General features: G+C 41.7%; 1 protein-coding gene and 1 long non-coding RNA gene across 4 annotated transcripts in view; one reads left to right on the forward strand and one right to left on the reverse strand.

Moving 5' to 3' along the window:
- LOC144670076 (uncharacterized) overlaps nt 1-19,617 on the reverse strand; it is a 149,313-nt gene that overhangs the window by 112,990 nt on the left and 16,706 nt on the right. The gene's annotated exons all lie outside the window — the stretch shown is intronic.
- LOC144670074 (secretory carrier-associated membrane protein 5-like) overlaps nt 1-19,617 on the forward strand; it is a 60,519-nt gene that overhangs the window by 25,311 nt on the left and 15,591 nt on the right. For all 3 annotated transcript variants that reach the window (XM_078532468.1, XM_078532469.1, XM_078532467.1), the window contains 2 exons: nt 14,320-14,476; nt 17,198-17,299. In XM_078532468.1, coding sequence (XP_078388594.1) covers nt 14,320-14,476; nt 17,198-17,299 — 259 coding nt within the window. The remainder of the gene's footprint in view (nt 1-14,319; nt 14,477-17,197; nt 17,300-19,617) is intronic.

Consider the following 19,617-nt stretch of genomic DNA (forward strand, 5'->3'; position numbering starts at 1 on the left):
TTCCACCAGTCTGGAGCTGCAGTCCATTCATTGTGATATTAGGGCAGTGTTGAATGGGCCTGGCACACCCTAGTTGCAGTGTACTTGATTAGATTGCTGGTGTGCATCTCCTATTACACAACCGCTTCTGCGTCAATGACCAATTAATATCGGCCTGAAAGCAGTGATATAATGGCAAAAAGCACAGTGGAAGATTGGGAGTGCGGCAGCTTGTCCTGCTGCAGTACTTAACGTCTGCTGCTGGATGGCGCTATTTACTTGTTCATTCACAAGGCTTTTTAACAGATACCAGCTCAGAGTACGGCAATATCTTACTGACATTGAGGGCTCTTGGGCCCATGCCTCCTCTCTGTCTTGAGACTGTTTGTTTCCATTATTACTCTGGCCCTGCAACCATAGAGATATTAGCTGTTGTGCTAATGAATTGCTGCTGTTTCAGATTTTTTTAAAAAACTTAATGAAATAATATTGTGGTTTTTCTCAGTGAAGAATTTTGAATTCTCAACCAGTCCCATTGTCTCCAAATAAATGTATGTTTAAATACACTGGTTACCGTCATTTATAATACCTAGTCAGTGTTATGAAAATTTAAGAAAGAGATATCACATGCAATCAAAGCTCGAGTGCAAAATTATAATCTATTTAAGTATCTACTTTTAAAACATCTTAAGAATTCAACGCTGCTCCAGAAGTAAGTGGATAATAAACAAACCCTTTGATCACTGAATAGTTTACCCTTGAATGTCTGTGATAAATTATATAAAATGAGTAATATTTTTGCGTTCTTATTTAAATGCCCTCGCCCTCTTCTTGGAGTTAGTGTAGTTTTAGACAATGCTGCAAGCAGTGTATATTCTGAATGTTCTTAAATATACTTTAGGCTCCAGTAGATGTCCTGCACGACATAACATTATTAGGTATAAAATTATCTATAACTTCCATTGCAGCGAATGGAATAATTCCGAAGTGTAATTGGTGTTGTAATGTAGGGCAATGTGGTAGCCAGTTTGTGCATGGCAGCCCCACAAGCAGCAATGAGATAAATAACCAAATAATCCAGTTTAAAGGATAAATATTGGCCGGAACATCAAGAAAGCGCCCTTGCTCTTGCTTGAACATTGGGATCTTCTATGTCCACCAGAGAGAGTAGTTAGTCTAAATTTAAAACCTCTAACAAAAGACAGCACCTCTGACCAATGCAGCCGTCCCTCAGTACTGCACTGACATGTCAAGCGAACTAACATGCTCCAGCCTCTGAAGTGGAACTTGAGCTCTCAATCTTCGGGCTCTGGGATGGGAATGCTACCCCTGAGCCAAGACTGTGTGACTCTGAATTAAGGTTTGTGTTCTTTTTGATACTCGTGCTTTTCCTAGCTTTGTTTGTTGGAAGCTGCACTCTACATGACTGCTGCTTTCTACGTAACTGAAGCGAGCCCCGGTTACTGTGCTGGGTTTAACGTTAACACTCACTGTCCGAGAATACGGCAGAGGTAGGTTCAATCATCGCTTTCCAAAGAGAAGTGAATTATCACCTCAAGAGGAAAGGTTCGCAAGGTTAAGAGGGAAAAGGCAGGGAAAGGGACCAGATGCATACCCATTGCAGAGGGCTGGCACGGACATGGGCTGAATGGCCTCCTCCTGTGCTGTAACCATTCTGTGATTCTACTCGGGCGTGCTTCACTCATTTATCTCTGGATCCAAAGGCCAAAAGGTGAGCTGAAGCACAGAATTAATTGTGTCTGCGTGCGATTAATTTTGCAGCAGATTTCAGTTACAGTGGTCAATTGCTGTATATAAAATTTACTTTGAGGGAGGAGCAGAACAGGAAATGCAGCTATTTGAATCCTGTCAAATGCTATATTCCTTCCCATTGGCCTCTGCCCTGAATATTTACGCTCCTCTTAATTTTATAGATGTAATTTCAGTTGCTTGGACTCAAAAGTAATTTTCATGGTACTGAGCAGACACGGCTACCACAAACCACAGGGTATTTTTATTGCCTAAATTGTGTTTCGAAATAAAATGCAACATTGAACTTGAATGCTCTGTATTAAAACATTTTGAAGCCCTCCTGAAGATGGAAGGGTTTGTTGTACGGTGCAATAAAACAGGCAAAACTTTAGGCATGCATTTTTCTCCAATATTTGAAAAATAATACATTTTTCATCAGATCCAGCCTGGTCACAATTGTCAGAGTTTTCATAAGGGGTTCTCTGAGTTTATTCCTCTGCCACCTGATTTCTGAAATTTTCCTTTTGTCATTTAAACTTGCTTTACGCTGATGTACAGCATTTTCTGCAGTGTTTGAATCCCTTAACTTCTGAACGACAGTGCCAGAAAGCTAAAGAAAAGGGGTCAACAGGAGCTCGACAACTGACGTCAGATCACGGGTGTTTCACAGAATCACACAGTGCAGAAGAGGCCCTTCGGCCCTTCGAGTCTGCACCGACACGTGAGAAACACATGACCTACGTAATCCCATTTACCAGCACTTGGCCTATAGCCTTGAATGTTATGACGTGCCAAGTGCTCATCCAGGTACTTTTTAAAGGATGTGAGGCAACCTATCTCCACCACCCTCCCAGGCAGTGCATTCCAGACCGTCACCACCCTCTGGGTAAAAAAGTTTTTCCTCACATCCCCCCCACCCCCCCCCCAAAACCTCCTGCCCCTCACCTTGAACTTATGTCCCCTCATGACTGACCCTTCCTTCAACTAAGGTGAACAGCTGCTCCCTATCCACCCTGTCCATGCCCCTCATAATCTTGTACACCTTGATCAGGTCGCCCCTCAGTCTTCTCTGCTCCAACGAAAACAACCCAAGTCTATCCAACCTCTTCATAACTTAAATGTTTCATCCCAGGCAACACCTTGGTGAATCTCCTCTGCACCCCCTCCAGTGCAATCACATCCTTCCTATAATGTGGCGACCAGAACTGCACACAGTGCTCCAGCTGTGGCCTCACCAAGGTTCTATACAACTCCAACATGACCTCCCTACTTTTGTAATCTGTGCCTTGATTGATAAAGGCAAGTGTCCCATATGCCTTTTTCACCACCCCACTAACATGCCCCTCCGCCTTCAGAGATCTATGGACACACACGCCAAGGTCCCTTTGTTCCTCAGAACTTCCTAGTGTCATGCCGTTCATTGAATACTTCCTTGTCAAATTACTCCTTCTAAAGTGTATCACCTCACACTTTTCAGGGTTAAATTCCATCATCCACTTATCTGCCCATTTGACTATCCCATCTATATCTTCCTGTAGCCCAAGACACTCATCCTCACTGTTAACCACCTGGCCAACCTTTGTGTCATCTGCAAACTTACTAATCCTACCCCCCACATAGTCATCTATGTCATTTATATAAATGACAAATAATAGGGGACCCAGCACAGATCCCTGTGGTATGCCACTGGACACTAGCTTCCAGTCACTAAAGCATCCTTCTGTCATCACCTTCCGTCTCCTACAACTAAGCCAATTTTGAATCCACCTTATCAAATTACCCTGTATCCCATGTGCATTTGCCGCCTTTATAAGTCACCTTGTCAAAGGCTTTGCTGAAATCCATATAAACTACATCAACTGCACTACTCTCACCTACACACCTGGTCACCTCCTCAAAATTCAATCAAATTTGTTAGGCATGGCCTCCCTATGTTTGCAGGTTCCCCATACTGAAAACTTTGAATGCTGTTGATGCAAGATTAATAATTTCACAGGAGTGTTCAGTAAAAATAACTCCAAATTGGTAAGGAGTCGACAATTTGGCTTTTTTTTAATTCATTCATGAGATGTGGGCATTGCTGGCTAGGCCAGCATTTCCCTAATTGTCCTTGAGAAGGTGGAAGTAAACTGCTGCCTTGAAAGGCATCCCATCAACAAACAGTCAAGCGGGCTGCTTTGTCCTGGATGATGTCGAGCTTCTTGAGCGTTGTTGGAGCTGCACTCATTCAGGCAAGTGGAGAATAATTCCATCATACTCCTGACTTGTGCCTTGTGGACAGGCTTTGGAGAGTCAGGAGGTGAGTTATTTGCTGCAGGATCCCTAGCCTCTGACCTGCTCTTGTGGCCATAGTATTTATATGGCTAGTCCTGTTCAGTTTCTAGTCAATGGTAATCCCCAGGATGTTGATAGGGTTTTGGTGATGGTAATACCATTGAATGTCAAGGAGCAATGGTTAGATTCTCTCTTCTTGGTGATGATCATTGTCTGGTACTTGTATGGCGTGTTACTTGCCACTTGTCAGCCCAAACCTAGATATTGTCCAGGTCTTGCTGCATTCAGACATGGACTGCTTCAGTACCTGGAGTTGCGAATGGTGCTGAACATTGTGCGATCATCAGCGAACATCCTCACTTCTGACTTTTTATAATATAATGAAGGTCATTGATGAAGCAGCTGAAGATGGCTGGGCCTAGGACGCTACCCTGAGGAACTCCTGCAGTGATGTCTTAGGACTGAGATGACTGACCTCCAACAACCACAACCCTCTTTCTTTATGCTAGGTATGACTCCAACCAGCAGAGAGTTTTCCCTCTGATTCCCACTGACTCCAGTTTTACTAGGGCTCCTTGATGCCACACTCGGTCAAATGCGGCCTTGATGTCAAGGGCAATCACTCTCGCCTCACCCTAAATAACCACTGGTATAAGATGGAATTACAGAGGTGAGCAATTACTACAGAAAATGTCTAGAAATAAAAACTCAGGGAAGGGTCCCCTTAGTACCTGTTTGGGAGGGGAAGGTGTATGGGTAGGAGGGATGCAGGGGGTGACATTGGACTATTTAATGAGATCCGAGTTGTGATTTTGCAAGAAAGACATAGATACACAGTGATGTTTAGCTACCTTGCACTTGTAACCCTAATTTTGTCAGCACGCTTAAAATCTCATTAGAAATCTGAAGAGTCAAATCATTTCAAATAGAAACCATGACCCAGTGTGTTCTCAAGTAATTCACAGCAGTGAAGATACATTCCAGTGAGAAAGAACGACTCTAGGGGAAGGACATTCCATCCATGGCTACCTAAGGAAGGTCCCATCAAATCAAAAGAAATAGTGTGCAACTTGGGAAGATTAGTGACAGATCAGAAAATTGGACAGAATATAAAAACAGCAAAGAATGACTAAAAGATAATGAGGGACAAATTAGAGTATGAGAGAAGGCTAGCTAGAAATATAAAAACATAGTAAGAGTTTCTACAGGTATTTTTAAAAAGGAAAAGAGTCACTAAAGTGAGCATTGGCTCTCTAGATAGGGTGAGTCTGTGGAATTAATCATGGAAAATAAGGAAATGGTGGATGCATTGAACAGATGTTTCGTGTCTATTTTCACTGTAGAAGACACAGCTAACATTGCAGAAATAATTGTAAGTAAGAGATAAGAGAGAGGGAAGAACGTAAAACAATTACAATCACCAGGGAAAGAATACTGAGAAAATTGTTCGAACTAAAGACTGACAGGTCCCCAAGTCCTGATAGGCTTCATCCGAGGGACTTAAAAAAGGTGGCTACTGAGGTAGTAGATGCATAATTTGGTAAGGTCCCATCCGTTTCAAAAATAGCAAATGTAATTACTCCTATTCAAGAAAGGAGGGAGGCAGCAAGCAGGAAACTATAGGCCAGCCTAATATCTGTCATTGGGAAAATGCTGGAATCTAATATTACAGAGGTTATAGCAGTGCACTTAGAAAAATCTTAATGCAATCAGGCAGTCACCATGGTTTCGTGAAAGGGAAATAGTGTATGATTAATGTATTAGAGTTCATGATTCCATGGAAAGTGACAAGCAATCTGGATAAAGGAGAACCTGTAGATGGGATTTCCGGAAGGCATTTAACAAGGTGCCACATCAAAGATTATTACACAAAATAAGCGTTCATGGTGTGGGAGGTAACATATATTAGCATAGACAGAGGATTGGTTAGCTAACGGAAACCAGTCAGTAGGGATAAATGGGTCATCAGGTTAGCAAGATGTAACGAGTGGAGTACCACTGGCATCAGTGCTGGGGCCTCAACTATTTATAATCTGTCAATTACTTGGATGAAGGGATGGAATGTGTAGTTGCTAAATTTGCTAATGACACAAAAACAGGTAGGAGAGTAAGTTGTGAGGGCATAATGAGTTTGCAAAAGGATATAGATAGGTTAAGTGAGTGGGTAAAAATGTGGCAGATGGGATGTAATGTGGGAAAATGTGAACTTGCCCTTTTAGGCAGGAAGAATAGAAGAGCAGATTATTTAAATGGAGAGAGATTACAGAACTCTGCGGTACAGAGGGATCTGGGTGTCCTGGTGGATGAATCAGAAGAAGTTAGTATGCAGGTACAGCAAGTGATTAGGAAGGCAAATGGATGTTGTCGTTTATTGCAAGAGGAATCGAGTATAAAAGTAGGGAAGTTTTGCTACAGTTTTATAGGACGTTGGCGAGGCCGCATTTAGAGTGTTGTGTACAGTTTTGGTCTCCTTATTTAAGAAAGGATGTAAATATATTGGAAGCAATACAGAGAAGGTTCACTCGGCTGATTCCTGGGATGAAGGGTTGTCTTGAGGAAAGATTGGACAGGCTGAGTCTGCCTCCATTGGAGTTTAGAAGAATGAGATGAATTTATTCAAGATATGAAACATAAGACAAGGTGGATGCTGAAGGGATGTTTCCCATTATGGGAGAGACTGGAACTAGGGGAACAGTAGAACCTGCAATCAGATCAGCCATGATCTTATCAAATGGCGGGGCAGGCTCAAGGGGCCAAATAGCCTACTCTTCCTAATTCATATGTTCACAGGATGCTTCTGGTAATAGTAATTTTACAGTTGTATTTAATTAATGAGAGTCCCAGTGTTCTACTCGTGTGTTGTTTCTTTCATTCAAACTTCAGTTGACATTAAGTTATTGAGGAAAGTTCAGAACTCCAACCTACAGCAGTAAAATGTAAAATTATATGGACGAAACTAACACTAATTAGAATTTTTTAATGTGTGAACATGCCTCCAAAGAGATTTATTTGAACAGGAGGTCAAACTGCATGTCTGCTTTAAAATTTAATTTGAAACCTACTGACATAAAATATTGTTATCCCTCTTATGATTAAATTTGCTGTTTCAGATGGATCAAAAAATAGTTGTTTGCTCTTCAGTGATACATTAAAAATTATTTTCTGAACATGGAGCGCCCCCACATCTCTAACTTTATTTTTGTTAAAATGGCAGGCTGTGAATCTGAAGTTTTCCCTGTGACCTCTTTGCCCTGGCCTCATTGTGGAGGCAATCAAGCCTCACTGTAGCAGGAATTTTTCCCCCTGAAACAATGTGGTTGACTCTTAACTGCCCTCTGCAGTAGTGGAGCAAGCTACTAAGTTCAAGGGCAATTAGGAATGGGCGACAAATGCTGGCAATGCCAATGATGCCCACATCAAAGAAAAAAATATTTACTTTTTCTAGTAAGCTGACCTGTTACAGCTTATGATAACTGTAGTCTGGAGTCTTTATTTCCCTTTGGTATACAGTCTATTGTCTTTCTGGATGAGGCATTAAAGATGTAAGATACATCTGCTACAAGCCTCCACGGACATCTTGAGCAGAAACAACTTCTCGTGGTCAGAATTAACCTATTTATCCCACAAATATCTAATGCAAAACAATTTCTTAGTAAAGTAGTGAAGCATTACCAATTTTAACACCTTTTGTAAAAAAGGGGGTGATGACTTCTAATTGCTAGTTTTCCTATCATCACACCTGACAGGGTTCAAATTATTTTTGGCTGGCATGAGCCTACAGTCATTAACTTTTTAACTACTCTGCCCACAACCAAATAACGCATCCTGATTGAAAGGTATTCCTGATTTTTCACAATCCTGCCGTTTTTGGCCTTCCAATCAAACTTGAAGTAGGACTTCGTGCAACTTTAGAACGTAACTATACATTGTAAACATGATGTCTCGCTCACCAAAACAGCTTCACCTTAATTAAATCCTCATCGGAAAACGGACCCCTTTTCTTGTAGCTTGGGCTAGCTCCTACCTGCTGGTTTTGTTCTTAGCAAAGAGAGCAGCACCACTTTTAAGGCCTGAGCTACTTGAAACTGCAATGCAACTAAAGGCAGAAATTCCTATACCTGTCACCCATGCAGAGAATCATCGGGCTAGATATAATGCCTGCTGTCAGATGAATGGGCCCCGTTTGCTGTAGAATGTGAAATGTATATTATCGAATTGTTAAAACATAAAGTTTTAACTTCCTATAGAAAGGAAACTACCTAACTTGAAGAGTATTGCAAATCCTTGCTGTAATCTGGCCCTTTGTCATAAATAAAATGGAGTTTTAAGATCATTTTGTCAATTCCCAGTGAATGTTTATAGACTCTGTTACAGAAGTCAGAAACAAGCTTTGGTGAGGGCAATGGATGCAGTTGTATCAGCCTCCTTTTGTAATGTTTTAATTTTTTTTCAAGTTTGCAGTATATTCTTTCATTTGGTGTTTTGCTGCAGAAATCTACTGGAGTTCTGAAAGGATTAGCAGGTTGCTTCCCCACTCAATGCGACTGCATTTGCAGTTGTGTAGTTTAAACATGTTAAACTTATCACCTGCAAATGCAGCATTGCATATCAAATCCTTCTTGTTTGGGTTAACAGTGCAAATTAAATTAGAAGTGATTGCCATTAGATAGTACTTCACTATTTTAAACCGTTAGGCGGTAGTTTATTAAATATCCACTGTCAGGATGTCGAAATAGCACTGAACTCGAAAAAATTATTTGAAGTCCAAAAACCCTTCCTTGACCTCTTTTTAAAATTTGATTTCAGCTTCTTAATTATTATTGAATGTTGAGTTTAGTTTCAGTTTTGTCTGGCAGTAATGTTTATTGGAGGAAAAGCTCTCTCTGTCTCACCTCACGTATTGGCAGCTGTGCCTTCAGATGTCTGGGCCCTAGTGTCTGGAATTCCTTTTCTATATAAATGCAAGTTTTTGGCTTCTCTATCCATTACCCTTTCCCACCCCTGTCCAAATGGAACCCTTGGTACTGATGAGAGCAAAGCATTCATCATACTCCAGGCTAGAGTTAGAGAATTAACTAATTAAAGTACAAACTGATGTCATTGTCTAAGGCTGAAACCTATTTTCAATGTAAATTTAGAGTGGCCTGCGAGAGGTGCTGTTGGACAGCTAAGTGACTGATCCCAGCTGTTGTGTGGTGGTGTGGCTGCCTTTCTGTAGCTATGCAAACCAATTGGACTGAGTTCAAAATGCTGGCGAGCAGAGGATTATAGAAGACAACACAATGGATCTTATGTACTTTCATATCCTATCTGAACATTGAACTCAGAGCAAAATGCCCAGCAAGGAATACAAATCCAGACCTTCAATTTGTTGCAGTTTGTAGATCAGGTTCTATTGCAGTCCACGTTCTGTTGAGAAGCTCAATCTTGACACACTCCAGGAAAACACTCAATAATTGATATTATCCATGTTGATGATTGCATTGATTTCCCCTGATCTTTTAAATGTGTTGTGCCTGTAATTTGATTTCTGCCAGGTGAATAATGTGAAATTCATGCACTTATCCCGGGAGTGGGTACATGAATAAGAATTAGCTACATGATTTGCTCAAGCTGCTATTTAGAATTAGTCACTTGGTACGACAGAGCTTGTAAAGTGAGGCATGTAGCTGAAGCTTTTCATCCTGTACTCATCAAGACAAACGTAAAAGTGTCGAACAATTTATACGACAGAAGAACAAGGAGCTTGGGGAGCCTATAGTTCACCATTGCTTTCTCCATGGCAATGTCTCAGCCAATCAGAGTTGACTTGCCAACTAATCACCCTCCTGTAGTATAAATTGTTGTGATTGTTTGAAATTTAGTATTCTTGCATTTGTCCTGATGAGTGCAAGGTGAAAGCTTTGGCAATATGTCTCTCTTTTCTGCAAAATTGACCATTAATTCTAGCAATCTGCCTTCAAAATTATCTACAACCTTTACAGAACTTGGGATATTTCTGTGCATTGTGTTTTAACTGCTGCATGGCCATTTCGTAATTACTGGTTCTTGTATTATAAGCAGGATGCCTACAGTTGAGGAAAGTGATACATGTGAAATAGAAATCTTGTGTATTATCTAACAAGGTGGAATCAGAATGTATAAACATTTTGAGGTGTATTTCTCATGATGAGGATTGTTCTTTTAAAGGGTTTGGTAACAATGTTTTTTTGTGTGTGACTGTTCTAATATGTTTAATTACTGACTCCCTAACTAATGGTATAACTACATGGAGGTCAGCTGATAAATTATGATTTGTTTCAAAAGTTAGTTTTTAATATTTTTATTTATAAGTCCTTTTTCAAGTCAATATCAGAAATGCAATTCTGCACAGATGTTCACTGAGCTACATCTTCACTCTGGGGTGTCATCGGAATAGAAGATGCATCATTCTTTCGAGCATTGAGTGCCCTCTGCAACATTCATACTGCTGTTCTGTGACCTACTGTACGACAAATGGACCTTCAGGAAGTTGAGAACTGAGTTTTTCAAACTGGGTCTAACCGAGGACTTCAAGGTTACCAAAGGGCCCTCAGAAAACGGGGCTAAAGCTAACAAGGTTACATGGACACCTGTTAGAGATGTTCAGAATTAAGGACGCCTGTGATGAGGTACAAGGCTAAACTCTCTGCTAAGTTGATCGGAGGAGGGCATCACCATAAGAACAAAGGAAGAGTTTAGATTTTCTTTTTAATACAGCTGTTAGGATAGGGAATGCGGGAGGGGCTCAGTGAGTAGCTTTCCTGACTGAACCAGAAGGTCCCAGATTCAAGTCCCCACTCCAGGACTGGGAAGAAGCCAGCCGCTGGTGCAGGCAAACCAGCATGCGTTGGTGCCGGTCCCCAGCCTGGATAAATGGGGAGGGTTAGTGGCAGGAAGAGCATCTGCTGTAAAACTACCTGCTCAATCCAAAAATGATGTGAAGGAGTAATCAACCAGCATTGTGATGACCCCATGTTACATGGGAAAAGCTGGGATAGGGAATGCTCTACTTAAAGTTGTTTTAAAAACAAATTTTGGAGAATATTAATCTACTTCCCTTTTAAACCCTATTTTAAACTATATTTTTACCACAAGTTTAAGTAGGCCTATTCTGATAGCACTCAAAAAATTCTCCTAAACTCTCCCTTTGTTCCTGTGTGATGATCTCTATTGATCAACTCTCCAAAATAGCCTTGTTACCTCATCAAAAACCTCCTTAATTCTGATGAAGAGAAACTTAAAGTGCAGGAGAACGGGACTATGAGGATAGCTTTCTGTGAGCTGACAAGCATAATGGGCCAAATGGCCTCTTATTGGTTCTGTAACATTTTTATGCTTCTCTGACCAGGCTTCTATCCATTTGGGCTAGGCACACTCATTGTGAGCACAAACTCTTTTTTTTCTCTCTTGGCTTTCCAGTGCATTATTCCTGTTCTAATATGCCAATAAAATTACCTTTCTGCAATGAGCTCCTTTGCATAGCCATTGTTGTCTTTCGGATAGGTGATTGCTGGACTGTAGTGGTTTTTACAGGAAGTCAGTATTGAAAACCACTGGTTTGGAGCAATATGATCAATGTCCCCTAAGCTCATATTAGTATAGATTTCTCATGATAAACAGACCCTACAAGAATCCCACATTGTAAAAAATCTTGATTTAAATTCCTAAAGTGTCAGAGCACAGAACTGTCTATTGGCTCTGCAGGCGTTTCTTGGAAGTTAGTAGGACTGAGTTAATAGAAAGCTATGCTGTTGATATTGTGCTTTAGCTAGCTGTCCATCCTCATTTCATTTCACTTTAAATCTCTCGCATGCTTGCATCCCTAGGACCTCTGTGCTATGACCATGACTTTAACTCCCATCAAGGGCTTGCAGCTTGAATCCCAGTCTGTCTTTTTAAATATAAAACCATAAAGGTATTGAGGTTCCCTTGGCTTGATAGCAACAAGCAACCATTATCTCCAAGGGGAAAAGAATTGAACACATTATTGCAAATTTGCGTAGAATATTTACTGCACTTCCAGTGCGTCTGAATTAAAATGACGGACAAACAAAACCACAGCCTAACGGTCTTAATAGCGGCCTTTTCGATGTGCTTAAAAATTGAAAAGTGCTGTTGCACGAATCATTTAAACCATTATACATGGTGGGATTAGTTAGCTCTGAGGCAAGCCTTTGAACGGTGGAGCCTTGTTGGATTTAATATTGGGGAAAACAGAATTTGTAGGTTTGAGGAGAAATGGCAGCTGTTATTCAGGATAGCCTGTCAATCGAACAGAAAATAGCAAAGGAAGCCACCAAGGTAACTTAATGGAAGGCAGACTGGCATCAATCAGATGTCCGTGATCAGCCCGTAGATAATGAGGCAAAAGCAAGTTATCTCTTTAAAAAATTGCATAGTTCCTCTATGACGATCCTGATGACAAGGTAGCTGCTGCATCGTTGCAATCCTCCACGTACTGTCGATGAGGCATAGCCCAGCTTCCAGGTTAAAGAAGCCACATTGCTGAATGTGCCCAGAGTTGTTGTGAAGGCAGGGGTGGCCTGTTACTTTTGTGTCCATTACACCAGTTCATTTTGTTTTCACCTCCTTTAAAGGGTCTTTGCTTCTTTCTGTTGGATCTCTTTATTGTCTGAAGTTTGGTATATACATACTCCATCTTCTCCACAGGCATAGATTGGATTAATAAGGTATTAGAGTATCTAACCATTCTTTAATTTATCTGGGCAGTGAAACCTATAGCTTTTGATGCATTTCTCTTTAGACTAGCAGGGCTGTGATTAGTGTCACTCCCCTGGGATATAAAGCACCAGCTATTATGTTACGTAATGATGAGAACGATTTTTTTTTTGAGGGGCAGAGCAGCTGCTGGAATCCTTTGGCGGAAAATAAAACCAGTCGAACTTGCCTTCTATGAAAAGACGAAAGCAAAACACTGCATATGCTGAGAATCTGAAATAAAAAAAACTGCTAGAAATGCTCAGCAGGTCAAGCAGCACCTGTGGAGAGAGAGAAAAAGAGTTAATAGATCTGCTGCCTTTGAAAAGGATGCTTATGAAAGAGCCTACGCTCTCCCCACTTCCAAACTGCATGCCCAACAGATCAGGAAATGTCAGGCACAAAGTAGCTGTTTTTTTTTTGGCGCAAGCAGAGTTCTTGGGAGAATCTTGCCCTGAAGCATTGTCTTGCACCCTTGCATTACCTCGTGTGCAATATAGACCAGTTGAGCCATATGTCAAGCCTCTGTACAATATGCAAGTATAGTACTAGGGATCCACCACGGTAACTGGACTATTTCAAGCCTTGCATCAATGACTTGCTAGGTATTTGGTTGTTTTTTTTTTGACACCCTGCCCCCTCCTCCAATCTGAGACCAGGTAGAGGGCTATAGAGGGCTAGAGTGCATGGTTATATGGAGCATCATTGTTATGGACATACTGCTTCTAAGACTATAAGAAGAATTACATTTTGCACTGCACCAGGAAATTGTGGGATGATCCAACTGTCTAGGTGTAAGTTTCTGTTGCAGTGGCTGAATTGCGAACAAAGACCGCAGAGGTAACTGCTACCTCTCTTGCAGTGAATCACCTCGGGTCAAGTTTAAGTGTCATTGCATCCATGTGCTTCCTGGACAGCTCTCAATCAGATTGTAATTGATCACATATACAGAGATTCCATGTAGAGCAGTCCGCACAGATGTGCTAAATGTTACTTTCTGGATTTAACTACATCACACGTTAATAGTTGTCATGCACTAATCGACTGATGTTTCTAGCTCTTAATTTCCTCTGGAGTCATTCATGCACCACAAACCCAGTGTATGTTCTTATGGAGGGGTGGAGAGGACAAAAGCGAGTGATTTGGTAGTTTCAATTTGGCTTCCGGTTAATAACTGTTCCAGTATTGTAGCTCCTAGGGATTTATGTAATGTTTAAAGACCAAAGAACTTCAGCAATTATGGTGGAATTTTCATATGCATTCTCAGAACATGACCTTTCCATAACCAGTGGACTTATGGTAAGGGGAGAATGTGTTTTATTAAATGAGTTAGACCCTACAAGATACATTATTTATTGCCATTGTTGACTGTCCTGATGTCAAAACAATTCCGGTCCTGCAGTACTTTTATTAAACAAGTTCTCAGGCATAATGACTTGAGGAACCTTGGGTTTTTGATCATAGCTTTGCTAATTCGCTCATTGTTGTACCAGTGGAAATGCTGACCTCCATGTTAGTGTTGCCTGCAATGTGAATGATCATTGGCTGTTGTGTGCTATTGATACTTTGTTGCAGTGAACAGCATCACACTTGCAGTGAATCTGATTGGCTGTCTAGCTTGGTTGATTGGAGGAGGTGGAGCTGTCAACTTTGGACTGGCCTTTCTCTGGCTGATTCTGTTCACGCCATGCTCTTATGTTTGCTGGTTTAGACCAATCTACAAGGCCTTCAAGTAAGTACTCTGAGCTATCACTCATTTTTCCTCAGCCCCATTCACATGGATGAGAAAGTTAGAACATTTTCATCAAAGGCGGTCACTATATTTCCTAGATGAGGGCTGTTTGATGAGGTAAATTGGGGCAAAGCTTTTTGCACTGACTTATGGGTTTCCATTAAAGGAGAGAAAACAAAGGGAAAAGCTTGGAAAATATAATTTTTACAGAGCTGTAAGGACATAGGATGCCTTATCAGAAATAATGACATCCAAAATTATGACTTTTGGGAAAGAAGTGAAATGGTGGTCCAGATCTTCTGTTCCCAAGGGGGAGCGTGTCATACTCCGGAGGTAACCCCAGCAGATGTGCTGGGGGACCCCCATGTAAGGACTGCACAGGAACTGCCCGGGAAGTTTAAACTTCCGTTGCCAATTACCCTGCACCTGGAACCATCCAAAACCCCAGTTTAAATTGGAGACTTTGGATGGTTCCATCTCGCTCTCGAACTCTCTCATTCTCTCTCAGCCGAATAGTTACCCAGGAAAAGTTGGAAGAATTCAAACCTCTTCTAACTCCTGGGTAATTATGGCACAGACCCATTCCCCGTCTCCCACACCCCTGGACCACCAAACCTCCACCTCCCCGACTCTCCACCCCTCCCCCGATTACCCTTCTGACCCCCCCCCCCCAAACACCCCTGAATGCCCTCTGACCCCACCCCCAACACACCCCTCACCCACTTACCTTCTCTCCTGTCAAAGTGGCTTGGACCTTTAAACTGACTGCCATACAGCAGCAAGTGCCATAAAAATGGGATGTGGCTTCACTTTCCCCGATGCTGCTGTCCTGCAGCGGCTGGATTCCGGAGTTGCTACGCTGCACGTTTCCCACCAGGCCCAAGACGGAAGATCGGGTGAGGAATGTGCAGCTCCCAACCTAGGTAAATAAAAGGGAGCAGAGTGGCAATCCGATGGCGACTGCCGCACCATGGAAGTTCTGGGCCAATGTTTGAACAAGGCAAAATGGGGAAAGAGCAGGGGAACGTGCCTATGAATAGCTCTTCCAGCAAGCTGGCACCAAAGTAATGGACTTTTGGTTCTCCCTTGTGCTGTAAAATCCTATAATTGTGCAGATATTGGCATTAAGGGGAGGTTCCACTGGGGCTGCTGACCAGATTTCTGGAGGTATAAGCACTGATGTCACGGAGGTAGCACAATGGAACGATCTGAATATTGCACGGAGTGCACTGCGATGATGGTGAACTGTGGATGCAAAGGACCAATCCACTGGTAACTCCATACATCGTACATCAGTCTGTACTGAGCAGTGCAGACTTCCATTAAAGTGCAAGCAGTAGAGTTTCATTTAGGGGGAAAAAAAAGACTTCTGAGGATTTCTAATGGCATTTTGAAAGTAACTCATAAAAGGTGAATGCAGCGAGTAGAAAATTACTACAGTGCTGGGCTGACTAAATTACTTTTCACTGTAATTTTCTGTACTGATTATTGAAACCTCCATGTCAGTGGGGCTTCAGATTCATGTCTAATTCTATTGCTCTGTGCTTTCTATTTCCATTTTTATTTGGCTGAGGGGACACAATTCCATATTAATAGAATCACATTTTTCTTACCTTGGGTCATGCAGTGGGATTATTTCTTTTCTTGAAATTATGTTTGAGATACACCAGAATTGTCGTTGATGGCACACTAGTTCTCATGCCAAAATGTCATCTGAATGCAGGCCCTTCAGTGCAGAAAACAAATGGGATCAATATGACAAAGCATGAACATCCCAAACCAGTCTTAGTTTGTTCAGAAGAAGGACTTGCCCAGGCAATATTTCCAAAACTATGACCTTTGCTTGATTTCTGCTGTTGCAATTCCTCTCCCAGCTGTGATACCGATTTGATCAGTTCCACTCCATAACCCTGCCGAGTGGGACTGACCCTTGCCTCTCTTTATTTCTGTTCTCCACTCCACCCTCCCTCTCTTCAAAGTCAAGCTACACAAAGTTCTTCATCTAAATCCACTGGAGTTGCTGTTGGCTGCGTCGATTCGACAATGTTAATTTTACGTATACCAATTTTAATTTAAGGCTTGAGTTATAAACACTTCTGCCTTTTTGGACCTAAATTGACTTTTTATTAACTTTCGCCTCTTCCCAGGTATGTCTTTTTTAATGCAGAAGAAAAAGAGCATTTTGTTGTCGAGTGCCACATGAAACATAAGCATTAAGACCTTGTCATGTGTGAGACTGTCAGGTTCTGTAGCGTGCGGATCTTGAATGTACAATCTTTATGTATAGGCTGGCAAAATCGGCATTAGTTTACCAATCATGTCGGAGCTTCATTAGCTTCTTTCGTTTTAGTCATTTAACCAATTATGTTACAAGATTAAGGGACAGTCGAATTTAGTTGAACACGGCAGCCACGATTTAATAATCTGGTTCACATGCAGCTTTCCTTTGAGTTGCCTTTAAAATTGACCGTGTTCTGGTTCCGCTTTTTCACCCTTCTCAATGACCGCAGCTGCAGTATTTTAGAGGTTTTGATTATGTTTTCCACTTTTTAAGCTGGTACTCCAAGTGAATACTAAATTGACCTTCTTGATCCAGATATTTTATATCATCGGAGACCAATGTACAGCTAGGCATGAGCAGGACGTTTTGCCATCAAGCTGCTAGAGCCACCAAATGGTTGTCGACTGAAAATGTCTTCTGTCCTATGCTTGCACCTTTAGGTCAGATAGTTCATTCAATTTTATGGCATTCTTCTTCACGTTCATGGCCCAGCTGGTAATCAGCATTATTCAAGCAGTTGGAATCCCTGGCTGGGGAGTCTGGTAAGAATCAGTTTCTTCTTGTACCAATTGTAGTGTGTAAAGTGCTGAAGACTTGAATATTGTTGGAATTTTCTGCCACTCAGTTAAATGTATTTTATATGAGAAGGAGGTTAATCAAGGGGACCTGTTTAAAGTTGGGTAACCAGAGACTACTCCATCATTATTAGCTGGGCTACAAAGTTTCAGAAGTTGGAATCTTCGTTGGCTATCACTGAAAATAATATAATAGAGGACTCTGATTTAGTAACTCTTGTTTACTGTGCACCTTCATCATTTTGTTCCCATATTTTCGAATTCTCCTTCAGACCCTTGCTTCCTTGTTGCACCTCTCCTGAAACTTCAGAAGCCTCCTTTTAAAACCCGCTTCTTTCACTACACCTATGCTCATCTCTCTTGTCTTGTGCTTTTATGTCCACCTGACCCTGTTTGTTAATCATCTTGGGATATTTCACTACATTCCATAGACTGTATAGTATGGAAACAGGCCATTCAGCCCAAGTGGTTCATGCTGATCTTTGTGCTCCACATTGATGTTTATGCCCCACATGAGCCTCCTCCCATTCCTCTTCTAACCCTTTCAGCATAGGTTATGGTTATCAATGGTCCCATATAAATTCTCATTATAAAGTCAGAGATGGTGGGTTGCTGATATAGGGCTGGGTCATGCATTAACATTTGCAGTATCGAGAAGAGTAGGTTTTAAATTTCTCGGTTCACAGGGTTGGAATTTATTTAATCAAGAAGTGCTCATTTCATGCAAAGGACATTTCAGAAAGCTGTGGTGCCCTTCATCTCATTCTCCGTGATCATGACCAACAGCTGTTTTATTTATAAAGAGGTCCAATGTTGACTATAATCCAAAGTTCCGAGGTGTACCTTGGAGACAGCAGTTTGCAGAAGCCCAGCTTCACTAATAATAACCCAGAACAGTCTGCAGTGAACATCGTTTAGCTGCTGATAAGCCAACCTTGTTCTCAAATTTGGAAGCTTTAAAGTTTGAGTCAATGCGACAAAGCTGTTCGCCACATCACTGGTAAGCTGACCCTATTGTGCTTAAAATATTGCTGCCATTGTGAACCAGGAAACTTGGCATTGCTTAAGTTAGCAAATGCCTATTCAGTTCATACAAAGTAGTGGAGGCACTGGTGCCAGATTAACGATTAGAACCCACTGGGTGTGATGACCCAGTGATTTTCACCTTTTTTGCAAATGCTGTCATGTCCAGAACTGTCCTTAAGATCATACATGTCTGACGGCTACTCCTTTACACCCACCACTATGGCCGGGATTTTTAATTCGGTGTGCCGGGGCAGGCCCGATACGCTGGCGGGTAAAATGACGCGCGCGATGACGTCGGGTGTGCGCCCCGATGTCATCGCATCGTTTCATTCAGCGGGCGCGCCAGAGAATGAATTCATGTCATGTTAACGCTGCCCGTCCAACCTTACGGTTGGCGGGCAGGCGAAAAGGCCTTTACGTTTTTTAGGAAACCTCATCCCACTCGTGGGATGAGGTTTCCTAAAGCTTTTATGAATTGAATAAAGAGTTTTCCTGAAAAATAAAAACATGTCCCATCTCATGTGACACAGTCGCATGATGGGACATGTTTCATTTAATTTGTATTGATTTTATTTATTATTTTCAAAAGCGCTTCAATCTCCCTGAGGCCCCGTGCGCCTGCCGAAAGAGCGTTGGCCCCGACTCTCCCTCCTCCCCCCACCCGCACAGGTAGCGCCAAGCACTACTGCTCCCGTATTACGCTGGGTGGGCCTTAATTGGCCCTCCCGTGTAAAATGGCGGTGCGGAGCTGATCGCAGTCGGCTCCACGATCGCTCCAGCTGAGCCCGCCTGATGCGGGAAAAATTCAAGCCTGTGAGTGGACTGATAAAGGATGGCTAACTTTTTGTGATTCATGATCAGCTTAACATTCCAGTTTCCTTAACTGTGGAGCATCTTTCTGAAACATTGGACTCCATATTTCATATCTTGGACCTAATAAAAACCCACTGAAATGCTTGTCTGAACAATATTTTAATAATTAAACAAATATAAATATTAATATCCATTGCAATTTAATTTGGCTGGTTTGATTTATACCTTCTGAAGGAATTCAATAATGCTCAGGCTTCACTAAGTTTAATTTATATCAAAAGAAACTTATAAAAAGCATCATAACTCATAATCGGAATCTGACTCATTTTTAAAATAAAAAGGGATTTAGTGGACTTGTATTAATGTGACAGTGGGAGTTTGTATTCTGGAGCATTAAGCTGAATAGTTGTGGGCCTCGGTTAACAATGCTGGAAATGAGCATTCCA

Source organism: Cetorhinus maximus, chromosome 30 (genome assembly GCF_964194155.1).
Source record: "Cetorhinus maximus chromosome 30, sCetMax3.hap1.1, whole genome shotgun sequence".
Taxonomy (NCBI): Eukaryota; Metazoa; Chordata; class Chondrichthyes; order Lamniformes; family Cetorhinidae; genus Cetorhinus; species Cetorhinus maximus.